Source organism: Mustela nivalis (genome assembly GCF_964662115.1).
Source record: "Mustela nivalis genome assembly, chromosome: 20".
NCBI classification, from domain to species: Eukaryota; Metazoa; Chordata; class Mammalia; order Carnivora; family Mustelidae; genus Mustela; species Mustela nivalis.
Window position 1 is genome coordinate 28,326,549 of NC_139039.1, and position 19,748 is coordinate 28,346,296.

The 19,748-nt window shown below is 44.3% G+C and overlaps 1 protein-coding gene across 2 annotated transcripts in view; it reads right to left on the minus strand.

Annotated features, from left to right (window-relative positions):
• WWC2 (WW and C2 domain containing 2) overlaps window positions 1–19,365 on the minus strand; it is a 202,421-nt gene extending 183,056 nt beyond the window's left edge. The window contains exon 1 of one of the 2 annotated variants that reach the window (XM_082715818.1): window positions 18,842–19,365. In XM_082715818.1, the coding sequence (XP_082571944.1) occupies window positions 18,842–18,972 (131 nt within the window). In that variant the 5' untranslated portion in view covers window positions 18,973–19,365. The remainder of the gene's footprint in view (window positions 1–18,841) is intronic. The other variant, XM_082715817.1, reaches the window with a different exon arrangement.
• Between the last annotated feature and the right edge of the window lie 383 nt (window positions 19,366–19,748).

The following is a 19,748-nucleotide window of genomic DNA, read 5'->3' on the forward strand; positions in this document are numbered from 1 at the left end:
CAGATTTATTTAGTAAGTTTTATGTGACATGGAAGCCTTCATAAGGAAATGGAAGACCCAAAGAAGCAATCAGACCTGTTTATTTTCATGCTGGGTTTGATGAAGAGTGGGCAATGGCTGAGGAATATACTAGATTCAGGTGTGTGCCATGTTTTGGGGCAGTCCGTCCTGAACCCCATCAGATCCAAGGGCTATTCATAGCTTTTACTGCTAATACTAATAAGCAATAAGGAAAATAAAGTAAGCAATCTCAAGAAGTTACCAAAAAATGAAAAACAAAGCATAAGGAAGGAATAAATAAAGATAAAAGCAAAAAGTACCAAGAAAAAGAGTAGTTCATAAGGATAAACTCAACAGCTGGTCACTTTAAGAAGGACCCGTATTACTGAGCAATTAGCTGATCCGAACTAGAAAAAAAAAATGAAAAAGCACAAATACACTAAATAATAAATGAGAACAGGAAAACCACCACAAATGTAGTAGAAAGGAGAACATTAAGGGATTATCTTGTCCAATAAATTTGAAACACTGGTGATTTTCCAGGAAAATGGAAATACCAAACTGATCCCTGAAGACAGGGACCAAAACCCAATCATGAGAAAAGCCATACAGATACCAGGAACAGTTATCCAAGAACTAACCCTTCAGGCAAAGTAGGAGATCACATTTACATACAGTAAGTTATAAACATGAACTCCACCAAATTGCAAGGAACACGCGATTCTGAAACACGCTATTTGAACTGCTCTGAATTCTTAGGAACTCAGCGTAACACCAAAACCAGAATCTAATAAAGGGAATGTCAAAAGAGAAGACAAAATGAGACAACTCTCATGAATATTGTCTAAAGTAAAGTAAAAAAATAAAGTAAAAATGCTAGATGAAGTATTAGAAAACAGAATCCAACAATACACCTTTTAAATGACTCAGTGGGCTTCATACCAAAATTCAAATTAATAAAATTCATTAAATTATGAATAAAACTCATTATTAGTTTAAAGCACAAATTATCTCTACATAGTGAAAAGGCATGTGGAAAAATTCAAAATGTGTATTCAAAGTATATCAAAAAAATATAGAGACCGGGGGCCTGGGTGGCTCAGTGGGTTGGAACCTCTGCCTTCGGCTCGGGTCATGGTCCTGGGGTCCTGGGATTGAGCCCCGTGTTGGGTTCTCTGCTCGATGGGGAGCCTGCTCCCCCCCCCCCGCCTGCCTCTCTGCTACTTGTGATCTCTGTCAGGTAAATAAATGAAATCTTTAAAAAAAAAAAAACAGAGATAAATCAAGATCCATGTGTACAACACAGAGATTTAAGGCATGGTATGTTGCCATTCTTGCCTTCAAGTTTAAAAACATAGAGAATACTGGTCTCTTTGAGGACAGACCCCCCTCACCCCCTTCCCTCGTCAGAGGCAATTACCATCCTGATGTCAGGTTGGATCACTCCTGTTTTAAATCTTGACCACATATAAATGTATCCACAAAAGTATCCACTACTCCAGTTTTGTGGGCTTTTTAAAAAATTGACATGAGTGATAGATTGCGTATATACTTCTGAAACTTGCTTTGTTTCTCTAAACACTGTCATCAAGATTTATCTATGTTGATATATTTAAGAAGATTCTAGCTCATTTATTTTAACTGCGGTATAACATTCTATTATACAACTAAACCCAAAAGTTGTTTATCACAATCCCCTAGTGATGGACATTTGGATTGTTGCCAATTTTCTGCTTTTTCAAATTAGGCTACAAGAACTTGCTCATACGTACGTACGCGCAACAGTCGCCCTAGGACTCATGCTCAGGAATACAAATATTTAACCTGACATACATTGCCAACTGCTCCCCTTAGTAATATTGTCGGCCCACGTTTCTATCAGCACTGACAGAAGCTCCCACATCCCGCATCCTCTCCATGCCTGATGTTATCAGGCTTACTAATTTTAGTGAATCTGATGAAAATGAGATAGTATTTCGTTGGCATTTTACCCTGTGTTTCCCTTTCTGCTTACTAGTGAAATCAAAACCTCTCCATACATTCACTGATGACGCTGTCTCCTTTTTTTGAGCACGTCTGTTACTTTTTACCCGTTTTCTTCTGGATTCTCATTTATTTACTGAATAACAGATCTGTATTCAATAGGGATACTAACTTTCTACAGTTCTTTGCCACACTGCCCCCACTTCTTTTGTCTTCTTTGTGGCTTTTGCATGTCAAATTTTTTCTGTCTTCAAATGTATGAATCTTTTCCTCAACAGTCTGGACTTCTTAGCCCAGGCTACTGTGTCACACAGATACCTACCTACCTATAATTTTCTAGTAGCTTAAAATCTGCTTTTCCATGTTGATTTTCCACATTAATCAATGTACAAGTTGTTTTGAAAGGGAAAGCATAGGAATCCAAATTGTATTTTTTAATACAGATGGCCTATTGAGCCAGCAGCATTTCTTAAATAATCCATTTCTGCTCCCACTGATTTTATACTATGCCTAATACAAAGTCTACAAATCAGTTGTAAAAATAACAATGATCCAACCAAAAAAAAAAAAAAGAGAGAGAGAGAGAGTATGAGACTTGGGCATCTGGCTGGCTCAGTTAGTGAAGGGCACGACTCTCAATCTTGAGGCTGTAAGTTGGAGCCTGACATTGAGTACAGAGGCTACTTAAAAATAAAATCATTTTTTAAAATGGGACGACTCAGTTCACAGAAGAGGAAAAATAAATGTTTGATCCCACTCATAATAGGTTATTTCACGTCATTTTAATACGCATCTCTCTTACAATAAAAAATATCAAATGTTTTGACACACAATGTTTGGCAAAGGTGTGGAGGAAAGGCACTAATTCGAAAGTTGCCAGGAGTAGAAACAGGTATAATGCCCATGGACGGTAGGCTAAACCAACCAATCAAAACTGTAAACGTACATCCAATGACCCCGCCTTTTCACGTCTAGGAATTTACCTGTACTAAAGGAACTGACGAGGAGGAACTTAAATGACCATCATTGAAGAAATGGTTCAAAAAGATTCAGTACGCTCACAGAAAAGAATATTAAGAGGCAGGTTATATGCGACAGAATGAAACAATCTCTAACATTAAGAGGAAAACAGGTGCTAAATGATATTACAATTGTGTCAAAAAATACAAAGCCAAGATATATGTAGACCCGTACATGTGCATATATGGTCTTATGTAAAGAGTATCTCTGGAACAATATACAAGAGCCTGATGATAGAGGTCTCTGGAATATACAAGAGCCTGATGATAGAGATCTCTCCTTTTGGGGAGAGAAATGGGGAGCACCAAGAGGCATGGGGAGGAGGATGACTTTTTACTCTTTTTGTTCTTGCATTTTGTAACATATAATTAGTCAAAAACTGGGAAACTTTTTAAAATAAAGGGAAAAATTGCAAACTGATCCTAAATTGCTAAAATAATGGGGCATTTTCCCCACTGGGGAAAGAGGACTTCATTGAGCCCCTGAAGACCATAGTAACAATGGAATTGCAGAGCCCAGGAAAGAGAGCAAAAATAGGGTAGGTGGTAGAATTTTTCATGTAAATGAATAAACAAAGAAATGAAGTTAAGAGGCTAACATTATAGAATATGAACATATCTGCCTCAAGGCGTTTTAGTAAGGATTACATAAAATAAGGCATGTGGGAAGCCGAGGAGAGCCCCTGGTTCCTAGTAAACACTGTGAATGTAAGATCACTAATCCATAATCTGGGTCACACTCCTACAGGGTATACTAACCTCTAGTTTTCCATCAGGTGATACACGTAGTGCTGGGAAATGTACCAAAAAAATATCATTCCAACTTTCAGTGAGTTTATAATTTAGCAGGCGACACAGGAAACATACATATATACTTCTTTACACATAGTCATTCATAAAAGTGAAACACATTCCATCTTCAGATATTTCTTGTTTTGGATAAGTACTAATGACCTTTTGATTTCTGAAAAGTGACAAGCCAGGTTAGCATACTGCGTAAACTAAAAGCCTGCAGTTAAATTTGGGCTCCCTACCTTCTAGTTAAACTTGAGTTTTCTTGGGGCGCCTGGGTGGCTCAGTAGGCTAAGCCTCTGCCTTCAGCTCAGGTCATGGTCTCGGGGTCCTGGGATCGAGTCCTGCTTCGGGCTCCCTGCTCAGTATTCTTCCATCTTTATCAATTCACAGTATTTCATTTCTATGTACCATGATTATTCAACATGAATAAGGCATTTTTCAATAAAACATACACACACACACACACAGACCTTCAGACAGCTGACCCTGTAACCTTGAAAATTCTAAAATAACTCATTTTCCAAATGATTCTTCATTTTTCTCTTCAAGGCCAGAAAACCAAAATCCAAGAGTCAAAGACAGACCTCGGAACAAGAATTGACATCAGTGGGAAGGAAATGAACTTTGTATACAAGAGACATGGGTTAAATGAACACCCTTCTCAAACTCTTACAGGCTCATTTTCAGTTCTGACTCTTATCCCTGAATACAGCACAGAATTACATTCTAACACTCTGCGCTTTTAAAACTGGTAGCTTATTTTATTTTATAAAAAATAAAATAAAAAAATAAAAATCCAATTTAAATTTTCAGAATTCAAAAACAAGACTTTGGTTTAAGAAAGAAACTGCTGCCTTCAGATGTACAAAGTGCACAGCTACAGAGATGTTAGCGTGAGGAGGGGCCGGACGTCCTCTCCTAAAGGTGGAGAACTCCACAGGAGGTGCTGAAATCTTGAAGGAGAAAGTTCTGTCTTCTTCCTACAAACGGAGTAAAGGACTGGCGTTCTGGGGTTCATCCTCAGGAGCGGGCGGGGGCAGAGGCAAGAAAGTGGGACAAAGGGCATCTCCTCCCTGAGTCCTGGATTCTCAGAGGGAGAATTAATTACATTATCACTATAAATCCCTAACCCGGCCCTTCCCAGCTCTCCTGCCTCTTCCAGGTCTGGCCAAATTCCTAGCACCCTCCTGGAGCAAGAGCTCAGGGAAATCGTCAGGCAGGCTCTCCACGGGGCCAGGGCAACTTGCTCTCTCGATTTTCATTCAAATGGGCCAACCGGAGTCCTTTGCTGCCACCACTAATTTAGGTAAACACTGCTAGTTTAAACAGCACAAAGGAGTGTAATCAAAAATCACACAACAGAATCAAACAGCAAGTCTAAGCAATCACCAGGAGTCAATGACGTGGAGACTCAAGTAGGGGGGCTGAGCGAGGCAACAGATACTGTCAAGACAAAAGAAGTCTTTAAGAATGAGATAAGTGGTGTGGGGAGACTGCGAGGCAAGACTTTTAAAAAAAAGAAAAGAAGAAAAGAAAGAGAAAGAGAGAGAGAAAGAAAGAAAAGAAAAAAAGTTGGGAAATTTTAGATAAGTCATGGTTTTTCTATGCAAACCACTACACACAGCCCCTTTTCAGCCTCCACAGCAAACACAGTCAGACGGCCATCACCGACTAAAAGGACTCAACGCTTGGCTACTCGGCCGCAGCCCCTTAAAGTCTTTCCTCATTTGAATAGTATTTTAGGAATGTTTTGTCCATGTGTCGGATGATTATTCACTTCTACTGCATTCTTCCCTTCTCCGTGATAACCACAGGCATAGTAACAATTCATTTCATAAACAGACCATTCGCAACACTAAATGATGCCCTTTTTTTAACCTGTTAAAATTCATATTTGTCCACGTTTCTTTAAAGAGAGGAAGGTTAACTTTAACAACTGTTTTGTCATTGCAACACAGGAACAAAAGATTTCTCCCATGCATAATCTAAGCATTCACAAACTTGGATCTCCAACCCAGTCAAAAGTAGAAATGTAAGAATACTAGATTTCCAGGCAGAAGCAGATACACAATACATTGCTTAGCTCTCACAAAAACAAACAGAAGTGCAGCAACTTGTGACAGGGAGAAAGAATGAGAAAGAAACGTCACATGATTCCTCTACAACCAGGGTGTTAGTGAGGGCGTGTTTTCTTCCAGGTAAGTTTCGTGGCATGAGTAAATCAAACAAAAACACACCACACTCCCTCATAGCTTCTATCACTTCTCATTTACGAAGGCCGGCCCTTGAATCCAAATCTGAGCAGTGGAAAGCAAAATATAACATGGCAATTTACAGAAAGAGATGACTGTTCCCCCCCAAGACTTACACTCCACTGCAACAGTCAAAGTAAAAAATAATTCCAATCAAGTTCTGTAATTTACACACTTGTGGTAAAACCACAGGATTTTCAGACAATGGATTGACCACTGGGGTTTAAAATCCATGAAAAAGAGAGAGCTCTAGGATCTGGAGGAGCTGGGACTCCGCTTTATGCTTTGAAAATTCTCCGTTCTTAATAATCAGTTCACCTGGAGGGGTGCAGGGGTGCAGGGCACATTTGGGAACGTGGCAGTCCCACAGAAGGTGCACTGGGAGAAGACGGTGACAAGGTCAAAGGGTTTTTAGAACCAGAAGACAAGGATAAAGAGGATTTATAGCATGTGGGATCTCAGCCTCTGAAGGAACTTAAAGCACTGGAATAAGGCAGAAGCGACAGAATCAACTCAGCTTTGAGTACCAAACATGCCTAAGACACTGGGTTGGGTGTCCTCTGAGGGGCACAAGTAAGTAACAGAATGCATGACTTAACCAAACGAAGCCTACCAACTTGTCTGGGAAAATAAAAAGTAAATTCTGAAAAAGTCACAGCTTGATTTCAAGTGTGAAAACCCAGTACAGGTACAGGATTAAGGATTAAGGCACTGGCAGATTACCTGTGGCTAAATTGTTAAGGGAAGCGCCATGTGCTGGAAACGTCACTGTGTGCCGGCTAGGACTTCCAACTCCTAAAGGACAGCCCAGAGCCCTTCCCAGCAGTTGTCAGAGTCAGTACCTCGTTACACGCGCAGCTCTGAAGGCAGAGCGACATGATCAAGTTCTGCTACCACTGCCTCACAGCTTTGTGCCTGACACAAGTCACTTAACGCATTAAGCCTCGGTTTCCTAAAATGGCGGCAATAATGGTACCTTATGAAAGGTTTCACTGATTCAACAAATACTCATTAAGAGCTCCCACGGAACTAGACACTGAAATACAACAGTGGACAACACAGACCACACACGCCCTCGCGGGGCCTGAGGGGACTTATGAACAAGGCTCCGTATGTGGTAGCTCTACCATCATTAACATCATCTCCGTCACACATTCATCATCTGCAATGTGTAATGTGTAACTCCAATGTGTAACGTATGTTCCAAGGAGAATAAGGAAACCATCTTCGCTGGAACAAGGTTTCACTAACCAAAAAAATAAGTGTATGGAGCCTCAGCCCTGTACTTCACCCTGGGACCTCTTCTTTTCCTTCTCTCCCAGGGATCTTATCCCATCCGACCATTTAAACATACTATCTGCATACACCCAAACTTACTATCTTGAGCTCTGAGCTCTCTTCCAAACTCCAGACTCCACATCTGGCCACCTGTTGGGTATCTCCATGTGTATGTTGTAACAGGCCTCTTAGACCTCAACTCTAGATTATGGATCCAACTGCCTACCGACCAACCATAGTCCTCCTCAGTCCTTCCCCATCTGTGTATCAGTAAATCCTTCATTCCTCTCTTTTCCTCATGCCTCACACAGCCAAAGCACGAGTAAGTTATTTCCCTTTTACCTAAAAAACATCCCAATCCATTCACTGCTCTCCGTTGCCAAACCCATCACTCTAGTTCAAGATCAAATGGTTTCTCACCTAGATTATCTCATCGCCATGGCTCTAACGCTCCTTCTCCACAGAGTAGTGATGGCTTGTTAAATGGGTAAGGTCTTACAAAGAAATGTTCCCTTTGTGGAAATAAAGCAGGAGCACACGCGCGCACACGCACACACATGAGCACATACACCTCCCTTCCTCCATTCAACTTAAAACTCGTCCGGTGGCTCCTAAATGCCTTAAATGTTGATGGTCTACAAGGCATACCTGGTCAGACCCTTTCCATGTCTCTGCCTCATCTCCTAAGACCCTCGTCCCACTGCCTCTCTACACTATGGTCACTCGGGCTGCCTCTCAGCTCCTTGAACATTCCCAACCTCTTTAGCACTTGAGGACAGTGGGGTCCAGGAGAACTTTCCGCACGGATGGAAGTGTTCTACACCTGCACATGTGGCTCCTGAACCCTTAGCTGGTGGCTAACAAGACTGAGAAAGGAAATTTTTAACTTTATTTAATTTTGATTAATCTAAATAGCCACATACTCCTAGCTGCTATCACCACCAGACAGAGCAGGACTAGGGCTTCTGCCTAGCCTTTTCCTCTGCATGGACCGCCCCAGCCTTCATGCAGATGGCTCTTCCTTACCCTGACGGCTCAGTTCAAAGTCAGCTCCTCAAAAAGGCCTTTCCTTACCGCCGCACCCAAACTAGCTCCCGCCGACACTCTTCATTATGTCATCTTGTTTATTTCTTCCAAACACACTCACTACTGCCTTTATAATTTGTCATCCCTAAACGAGAACATAAAATCCATGGAAGTAGGGACCTTGCCCATTCCGTGCAGTGCCACGTCCCCCACGATGTATGTTAGGCAGACAGTGTTGTCAATAAATCTTCAATGAAGGGTTGAACAAGTAAATGAGTCAGTGACTGGGGGGGGGGGGGTGTCAAGTCAGTAAGAGTAGGCTGGGGACAGATTATGGAGGCTGCTGGAAGAAGCCAAAGGTCCTTCAAATACTTACATTTCATTTATATGGGTGTGGGGGTCTGCAGTGTTCTCAAGTGCCCCGTGGGGACAGGCAGTCCAAGCAGACAGCACAGAAGAACGGCGCACATGCACAGCAGGTCTCCCTCCTTAACAGCCTTGAAATCAATTGTATGAGAACATTAGCGATGCAGACACACAGATGCTCCTACATATGAGACATGAGGAAATCTCTCAAGAATGCATCTATATACATCTAAAGGCATACCTTTCGGGGGGAAGCTGAAAGCGGTATTAGACAACCGAGGCAGCCTATAGCCTTCGGATCTGCAACAGCAAACCAGGGCATTCATGTTCAGCCAAGTTAAATACCAGTTTATAGTTATGTGGTCCTAAGAGAAAAGTCATGAGCTGCGCCACTTAGCAGAAAGGGGGTAAGGGAGGAATGAGGGGAGAAAGTAAACCTCTGCCAAGTTCAAACACCCAGACGATCAGCAAAAGGGGCAAGAACACACAGTGTGGACAGAACTACCGACCAGCCAGAAACAAATACACCTAAGATCTGTAAGCGGGCAAAACAGACAACCCAGGGATATTGTGTACAATACGGATTCCACACATTCATTCACTGTCACAATTTCAAAGGAAAAAAAAAAAAAAAAGATTGGCATTTAAATGTATCTCTAAGAAAACCTGTAACCCGAAGGCCAACTGGAGAATAAGGTTTTGCGCTGTGTGCAACAGTGTGCTCTTGCCGTCTTTTGCAGTAAAAGCTATGCCTCCCGTGCTTTCAACTTGACTGAGAATCAGCGCCACTTAATAAAATTACCTTCTCATAAAACGGACCAATGTCAGTAAAGTACACAACACATTCCACAGTCTAGCACCAAGACAGAATCTTCATCAGGACTGCAGAGCACAGATCTCTGTCCATCAGTATTTCCTATCCCTGTCGGCACTCATACTCAGGGTCAGGAGTTGGTGACCACGACGGCCACGGCCACGCTGGAAGAGCAGCACATGCAGAAGCAGCAACAGTTGCAAAGGAAAAGCCTCTCTGCCCAGCCAGTCCCAACACACTCCTTTTTACAGGAATACGAGGGACACTCTTTAGCTAAAAGTCAGTGGCTATTTTTATAATCAAGGTAACGTCCACATTACTTTCCATTCCCTACCCCTGCTGCCACAGAGACCGAAGTAAGTTAAATGTACACCTCTGGTCCACTTCTCTGTCGGGACCACCTCGACACCTCCAGTGTCACAGGAATGAAAGCAGGGTCCCCCAAAATGAGCTCTTTTACCCCGCCAAGTCCCACTTCCTACGGGCCCCGTTTCCCATGCTGCCTGCCACTGGCCTCTCAGAACCATGAGTTCTTTCCTTTTTGTTTTCATTTTTTAATATTTTTAATTTGTTTATTTGACAGACAGAGATCACAAGTAGGCAGAGAGGCAGGCAGAGAGAGAGAGAGGAGGAAGCAGGCTCCCTACTGAGCACAGAGCCCGATGCGGGGCTCGATCCCAGGACCCCGAGATCATGACTTGAGCCGAAGGCAGAGGCTTCAACCCACTGAGCCACCCAGGCGCCCCTGTTTTCATTTTTTAAAAGCTGTATCCATTTACTTTAAGGGGAAGAGAGAGCACAAGAGGAGGGACTGAGGGAGAGAGAGAACCTCAAGCAGACTCCCTGCTGAGCCAACCCAGGCCTCCATCGAGGACCCCAAGGCCACGATCCAAGCCGAAACCAAGAGTCCAACACTCAAGGGACTGAGCCATCCAGGCGCCCCACAACTATGACCTCTCTCTTGGCATCAGGGCAAAAAATATAGGAAAAGTTATTCACAGAGTAAAACAATCTTCGCCTTTCACAGAATCTTTGGAACACTCTTCTTGGCTGTGACAGGCACCCGCTGTATAAAGATAATACACAGACTCATTTTCTACTTGATCACCATCACCAACTTTGTGATTTTATAAACCCCATCAATCTGTCACAGGAAAATCCGTGTTTCCAACCATCAACATCGATTACTATATTCAGACCTCCAATGTAAACCGGTCCAGACGTTCAACTTTCCCTGGTTTTCTCAGGTCCCCCCATCCGATTCCAGCCATCTCAGAGAAGCACGGGTTTGAAAACCTTTCTGTGGCATGCTGCATTTCATTAAAAGCAGTAAGTTAAGCAAGGCAACCCCTTTAACTCAGCATCAGCGTCGGACGCGACATTGTACTATATGATGTCTACAGCCCAAGGATATTTGTGAAAAAACGATCCATGAGGACTGATAAACATACCATTTTATCATATAAGATCACTATTTCTTTTAAATATTTATATAAAATATTGTTAAAGACTATCATCTCACTTTCTATCAGAGGTTGGCAAATTTTTTCGGTAAAGGGTCGAAGTAAATATTTTAAGCTTTGTGGGCTACATACACTGTCACATATTCCTTTTTGTCTTTGTTTGTTTGCTTACAACCCTTTAATGATGTAAAAGCCATTCTTAGCTGGAGAGTTGTACAAAAACAAAGCTGCAGGCTGGGATCTGGCCCCTGGGCCGTAGTTCGCCCACCCCTGCTTTTCAAGTATACCAAAAAAACCATAATTATATAGTGCAGTCACATTTTGACTAAAGAAAAACACTTCCAACTGTTTTGTGTATTTTTTGGTAACCTTTTTCAAATCAACTATTTCTGAGGAACAGTTTTAGATTTACAGAAAAAAAAATGTACTTAGCACAGAGTTTCCATACGGCCGGCACTCAGTTTCCCCTATCAGGATATGTTTATTAAAATGAATGAACCAGGAACGATGTATTAACTGCAATCTATACTTTTTTCAGATTTCCTTAGTTTGTACCTAATGTCCTTCTTCTGTCCCAGGATCCTATCCAGGATACCACACGACACTTAGTCCTCATGTCTCCCTGGGCTCCTCTTAGCCATGACTGTTTCTCACATTTTCCTTGTTTCTGAGAATCACGACAGTTTTAAAGAGTACAGGTCAGATATTTTGAAGAAAGTCCCTCTACCAAGATCTGGTGGGTGAACGTTCTTCTCATGATTAGACTGGGGTTATGAGAGTTTGGGGGGAGGAAGACCACAAAGACAGTGTCACTGCCATCACCTCGCACCAAGCGGACATCCACGTGAGTTATCACCGCTGATATTCACCTTGGTCACCTGGCCAAGACAGCGTTTGCCCGCTTTCTTCCAACTGGTTTGTTTGTCTTTTTAACAATTAATAAAAATGAACTTGATCCTTACCATATATTACCAAACTAAAAATGTTAACATATCAAATCATGTTTAATAAGCTGGTTATATACCTATACACATAATAATTCCTTATTTCCATGATTTACATCTAGGCCTCTTAAAATATATCATTTGGGATGAAGACAAAAATGAATGTTTTTTGGCACTGTCTCCTACTTTTAATTCCTCTGGCTGCTCCTCCCCACCCTTAGGATGAATTAAAGGGGTATCTAAGGAAAATGTAATCGACACTATCCAAATTTTCTTTCACTTTTTAAATGGTGATTATGCAAACTAAACTGTAACCAACCTGAGCTGGGGCGAAATCCTGTTCCTCCTGGGGCCTCCCAGAGCCCAGGGCGCTTGGCTGGCTGGCCCGGTAAACACTGGGGAAGAGCCTATATCCTCCACTTGGGTGTTACATGGATTCAAAGTGGTGAGAAAAGGAAGAGGGATGTGAGACTAAACAGAACTGATGTCTCTTAACTAACTTTTTCCTGGTCGGAAACTAAGCCAGAGGACACAAAAACGTGGGGAGAGCGGGAAGAGCTAAGAGGCTAGAATAAAGGCTCAAGCTTGGGTCACAGTAAGGCTAGCAAAACACTCTGCAGAGGGAAAGGCAAATCCAAACCACAGTCAGATACCACCTCGTGGCCAGAAGAAATGCTTAAAACAAAACAAAACAAAACAAATGGAAAACAACAACTGCTGATGAGGATGTGGAGAAACTAGAACTTCGGACACTCCCGGTGGGAATGGTAAATGGCTTGGCAGAGCCTCAAAAAGTTAAACATAGAAGTCCCATGTGACGTAGCAGTTCTACTTCCAGGGATCTGCCCAAGAGAATATAGTTATACAAAAATGATGCATGAATGCTCATAGCAGCATTATTCCTAACAGCCAAAAGGTGGAAGCAACCCAAACACCCATCAACCGAAGGAGAGACAAAGGGTCTATGGTATATCCATATAACAGAATATTATTCAGTCATAAAAAGGAACCAAGTTCTGTCACCTGCTACAACATGGATGAAATTTGAAAATACGGTGCTAAGTGAAAGAAGCCAGACCCCAAGGACACAGACTGTATGATTCCATTTACAGGAAGTGTCCAGAAATGGGACAACCATGAAGACAGAAAGCAGATTAGTGGTTGCCAAAGGCAGCATGGGTGGGGAAGGAACGGAAGGGGAGCTCTCAGTGGGCACCGTGTTTGTTTTGGAGGTGTCAAAAGTGTTCAGGCATGTTTTGTTCGGGTTATGCTCAGGTTGTGGCTGCACGACATAGTGAATATACTAAGAAGCACTGCATAGTACTTTACAATGGTTCAAACAGTGAATTTTTAGTGCCTTCTTTTATCTCAATCAAAAATCAAATAATAACTGGGGGAAAAAGCCACTAAAGAGAGTGGACCTGTATATCTGGTAAATCATTTTTAATCCATAACTTACATAGATGCCATGTCTTTAAAAAACCCCTTTCCTAGTCTATGTCCACGATAATTTTTCCAGTAACAGGAGCTTCAGAAACAAAAAAATTAGGGGTGCCTGGGTGGCTCAGTGGGTTGAGCTGCTGCCTTCGGGCTCAGGTCATGATCTCAGGGTCCTGGGATTGAGCCCCGGGGCTCTCTGCTCAGCAAGGAGCCTGCTTCCCCCCTCCCCTCTCTCTGTCTGCCTCTCTGCCTGCTTGTGATCTCTCTCTCTGTCAAATGAGTAAATAAAATGTAAAAGAAAAGAAACAAAAAATTAGTCCAGAATTCTACTAAGAAATCGGGTCAACCAATTTTAATCAAGTTCATAGCCTTGAACTTGACAGCCTACACAGACTGCAGACTCAGGCCCCGTTTCCTATCACTTCAAGGACTCCCACAGCAGCAAAAGGAAGCTGGCCACGCCCCTCTTTCATGGCAGCATCTTTCTCCCACTGACCATTTCCTCAAGAAAAGCAAGCCCGTGCCATTTACAAGGCAACATCTCCCAGTCCCACAGTCGGATCTCCTCAGGCACTTCCCAGTGCACTGGGGCTTCCTTACAGGAGACTTAAATACTAGCTTGCTACAAGGCCACAGCCATAAGGGTTGACTCGCAATTCAGTGATTTGCAGCTATTAAAAAAAAATTACTTATTTATAAATAATAGTCTTTCCTAAAAAAGCAAGTGGTGCCCTAAGTCTTCCAACAAATTACACTGCTAAGGACTATTAAAGTCCTGGAAGAAATCTCAGTCATATACTAAGCAACCATTGCTCCCTCCTGCAAACACTATAGCACATTGTGTTGAAAACATGAAATACTTCTTTGGGAATTTTTTGGAAGACAACACAGTTGAGTTTAAATTAGTGCTTCCCAGAGTGATTTAAAAAACAAAACAAAACAAAAAAAACCTTTCTTTAACAACCTCTCCACACCTCAAAAACCGTAATCACTCAAATAATTCACAGTAAATAACCACTTGGCACCCAGACTCTGCGGGCAGGAGAGGAAAGGATTTCTGGCAAACTATGACAACGACAGTCGTGATTAGGACTATAAGGGCTGACTTTTGTTTTCTTTGCTCTCATGTAATTCCCATCTTTATACTATTAGTCAAAATGTAGCAGCTTAATTCTCTCATTATTTTTAATTTAACTGGAAAATCAATTGTCTCTGGTTGGTGGTGGTTATGGGCATATTTTTCAAAAGCCTTAACAATAAGGAACTGGAAGAGAGTAGCTCAACAAGCATTCTTTCATTAATTTAACAACTTTCTTCATTAATGGACCTAACCGACATTCACTTAACATCTACCGACATTCACTTAACATCTACCGTCTACAAAGGACGCAGAAAGCAGTAATAAGCAATTAGGTCTCTTGAGGAATTCACACTCTAGCAGTAGGTTTAGCAAAATTACTTGCTTTGACTTTGAAGGAAAGACAATACAGAGATCCTCAGATCCTAATCACATGCCATCAAAAGAGCCAAGAGTTAGCTCAGCCATCAAGGATAGCCAACTAACATCCTCTTCCTCCTGTCACCGTCCCCACCCAACGCCAGAACCTCTGCCCTTCAATCAGAAAGCACACGGGTCACTCAATATCTAATGCTAGCCATAAACCAAAGATTAGGTCTATCGGCAAGTTTTTGTGTGGTGGTAAATCTTTTACATTCACCTAGACAAAATTATTGTATCTCAGGATAACATTCAATCCAAGGACAGAAAATGAGCAAAATTCTACTGAGAATTTGTACAACTACTCACCCAGGCTCTGAGGCCTGCCCGCCTTAGCCACTTATTCCTGAGGCAATGAATCCAAACCCACCTTTTGGTCCTATGTTGAATGGAGGGGGTGTTTTTTAAGCACCACACCATTTGGCCATGATCTATGGGCCACCATAAACGCCAGCTGGTGTGGTCAAAGGCTGTCCATGGTCGGCAAAGGAAGAGATGAGGGAGGAAGCGGACCTCCAAAATAACAGTTAACCCACCCGGGTGGGGGGAAATGGGAGGCAAGGCATCATAGACGGGGAGATGTCCTCAGAACTGGTAAGGGAGGAGGAGGAGGGCAAAGTCAAGCCCATCGTAGTAAAATTGTTCCTACTCAGGAACGAGACAGAGCCCTTAACTCTTCTCCAAAGAGAACTTCCAATGTGCCCAAGAGTACACTGCATTTCCAAGTTCTACCTGGCCCTGTGCTGTTTTTCTGTGGGGTCAACCTGGTGGGCCTCCATCCCTACTCCCAAGGCATTCAAGACCCAGATCCGACCTGTGGCTAACTGCAGGATCTAAGAATCACAAAAAGTTAACAGGAACCTTTGAAGACCAATAAAGACCAGCCAATCGGCTTGAAAAATCAACACCAGGCAAAGAGGTTCTACTCCATCCAAATACCCCCGAGCATGTCCAGGCGTTCCAGCGGTCTACACGAATGACACACAGGAGTCTAGAGTCAAACTATCTGACTTCAAATCTTGGCCAACTTTTAACAGCAATGGCAATGTCTCTGTGATTCCATTTCCTCATCTGTAACTGGAAGATAATAATAGCACCAAGTCAGAAGACTAATGAGAGAAGAGAAAGATTACAGGTAAGAAGCTTAGCCCAATGACTGCCACACGGTAAACACCACATAAATAGGTGCCAGTACGTCCACCACTTCCAAGGGTCACCCGAACTACCTCTCAGTTCCTGCAGTGAAATGACACCATCACCACTACTATTTGGCTGGGCCCACATTGTGGACCCCTAACCGTCCCTATGAAGTACGTGGTATTAGCTTTATCTCAGAGTTGAAAATGAAGGTTTCGAGGGGCTCAAAACTTACTCAGTTAATAAGTGGTGGAGCGAGAAAAGCTTTAATCACGTCCCAGCAAAGTTTGCATTATTTCATCTACCTCTAAAAGCTCAGAAATAACTTAACACTTCAGTATTCTAAAACCACTACTTATTGAACAAAATTATGTTCCTGTAAAAGCCTCCAGCCTTCCCCGACCCTGCCACTAAAACTGCGTGTGTATCTATATAGTCAGAAATACTCCACCAATTCTGATAGACTTCCAGGATTTTTCTTAACATAATGGGGAAATCATCATGATCATTTTAATTAATTGACGTTAAAAGTTCAAAAGTACTGCATTCAGTACTTATATCAAGTTTATCAAGACACTTTTCCTCCAGGATTTGTAACCTGATCCTGTAGAAGAATGGGCACACTCCAACTGGCCTGCGTAACATACTTTTCCATATGGTTATTAAGCGTCTAACAAAATTGACTAGAGTTCATAATTGCTCCAAATATCCTCTCACATAATTTAGCAAGACTTATAGTCACTTTACTGCCCTGGAAGAAAACACAATCAAATTTAAACTAAGTATGTCAGCAATGACCCTGGATCTCACAGAATTTTTTAAAACTCATAGTGAGATCCAGAAATGTGTATAACCGAATTCCTATTTCCAAATACTTAAAGATCTAACCGCTTCAAAAGAAAACTGGAATAATAGCAAGTCATCTTAGTCAAAACTGTTCATCCAAATAAATGAATTGGTTACCCAGTTTCCTGAAAACAGAGTTCATGATAATTGTTAATCCATTAACAGTTTAAAATAAAAGGCATGCTTACCTTGTTTAATTAGTAGCGCTATGGACAAGCCAAGTCCTATCTCACTTTCTATTTGCTTTACACAGGCATTACATATTCTTATAATCCTTGTTGGTAAATACAAATGAGACGATATAATTGAACATGCAAAATGAAGAGAATCTGAAATGCCTAAAAATGTCAAGAATTCACCGCAATTTCAAGAACCTGAAACTCCAAGTATGAGAGAGCAGAATTACCACATAACTGTAAAAGTCAAATATTTATACAGGTGCCTTAGAAGTCACTGCTGGGTGCACACCATCATCACTGACATTTAGTATCTGTTAAACAGTTTCAAGTGCAAGGGCATAAGTCAAATAACTGACCCAGAGCGTGAAGTTTATGACAACAAGTAATGTGTCTGGAGAAACTGTGAAGGTGTGATGCTTGCGATAACTTTCATCAGGCCGGCAACAGGCAGCCAGGCTGTGGTGAGAGAGAACCTCAGCACAGGTGCCTTTTCTCATTTCAAAAAGGAAACCTAAACTGATACCTTCATGGATAATTTAATAAGGATTGTTCCATAAATTTATAATGTCATTTATGACTTTCTTAGAATTACTCTTTAATAGCTTTCAAAAAACAATATTCTTAAGATAAAAGTTAACTGAGAACACAAAGTACAAAACTATTTCAACTTCAAATTAAGAAAAGGGGTAAAAAAAAAAGCACCTAAAAGGTTATACACCCCTAATTTACAATTAGGGACACCTCCGTAACGGCCACTTTACAAATTTACAATTAGGAATATCTCCTATTATTCTTACAAGAAGTCCAACTTTCAAGAAGTTTTCCTTTTAAGGGTAACGAGACCGGATGGGATAGAGGACCAACATTTGTGAACATTCAGGAAAATTCAGCCCCTCAACTTCTTAAATGATGACTTGATCTCCAAGCAGGACTAGAAAGTGTGTGTTGAAAACTCCAAGAAACCATGCTAAGCTCGTGTCTGTTTCCATGTTCACTGCACTTCTTTCTTCAAAACAGCATTTGCCTTTCCAAGCTCTAGGACTCAGTTCAAGTTTTCAGGTGAAGACTTAACAACAAGCAGTAAACCAAACCTTCCCCCCACCTCCCGCCCAACAAAAGTGTTTCTAAACCCTGAGCGGCAAATCTAACAACATCCACAGCTAAGGCCCCGCGAGGAAGGGCGCCTGGAACCCCCCCATCCATGCCCAGGACCTCCCGCCTGACCCGGGGCGCGCCCCGTCAAGAACTTGCAGTCAAGGCTGGCAGCCAAGGACGGTCAGAGAGAGAGAGAGATGCCACAGGTGGCCGGGGTCGGCTGGTTCCCCACCTTACACTTGGGCCTTCTCCGGGAGGCTCCCGGCCCGTCCCCGCCTCCCAAAGGCCGAAGCAACCCGCCAGCTCCAGTTTGGCCCACTTTAGGCGGAGACGAGCTCGCGGCAGAGCTCAGGTGGCTCCTCGGGGTCCGTTAACGGGGCACCAAGTGCCAGCCAGCTCGGGGCGCCAATTCCACCCTTCCCTGCCGGCCGGGAGTGTCTGAAGGTCCCAGGGGGCGTCGGGAAGGGAGCGGGCAAAGAGGCCCTGGAAGGGGCGGCTCCAACCGGGCCCCTCCGGGGCTCCTCACCGGCTGATGGTCCCGAACCTCCTTGCCGAGACCCCTCCCGGCACCCCGGGGTCGACGACGCCCCACGCCCCACGCCCCCCGCGCCGCGGGCGCCGCCGATCGGCCGAATCTCCCGGACAACAGCCGCCGCCGCGCTTCTGAGGCGGGTCCCCGCGCCCACCCCGCGGCCCGGCCGCCCACCTGTCCCGGGGGTCGATCCAGCTGGTCCTCCTGGTGTTGTGGTCGATGTAGAAGACCTTGCCGTCGTAGTCCCTGGCCTCCTCCCAGCCCCGGGGTAGCGGCAGCTGCCCGCTCCCGGCCCTCCTAGGCATGGTCGGCGGCCTCGCCGGCGAGCGGCGCCTCCATAGGGACCGGGCGCGGGACGCGGCGGGAACGCGACTGCCCGGCCCGGCCGCCGCACCCGACGCGGGCGCCGGCGAGGGGCTGCGGGGCGCGGGGCGCGGCGGGGCCACGCGCGGGGGGCGCCTCAGGAAACCCTGCTCTCGGCCCCGCCGGGGATCAGTCCACCATGTCTGCGTCGGAGCTGGCGAGCGAACCCTCCTCCACCTCCTCCTCCTCCTCCTCGCGGCTGCAGCCGCTGCCTCCGCCTCTTCCTCCTCCTCCTCCCCGTCCCCCTGTGGCCGCCGAGGGTCGCGGCGCCCAGGCTGCCCGAGCCGCCGCCGTCTGGGCTCGGATCCGGGAAGCTCGGCGGAGCGGCGGCCGCGGCGGCGACGGGCCTCCTCATTTGCGTGCGATTAGCATGCGCCCCGCCCCGGGCCCGCCCCCGCCCGCCCCTCCCCTCGCCGGGCTCATCTGCATGCACATTCCTCGCCGCCACATTCCAGGGCTTAACCCTGCAGCTCCCGGGGCCCGCTGCCTGAGCAGGGGCGCAGAGCCGAGCCGGAGCCCCGGCCCGGGGCGGGGGCGGAGGAGGGGAGCTGAGGGACCAGGTGGGTGGGAGGAGGGCGAAGGAATGCACCGTTGGCTCCCTCCCCTTGACCCCAAATAGCTCCCTGCGGCCGAACGCCTCGGGTTTTTCGAGTTTCGGGCCGGGAAGGAGCTGGAGAGCGCTCCGCAACCTTCCCAACTTCTTGCCGACTTCTAGGGA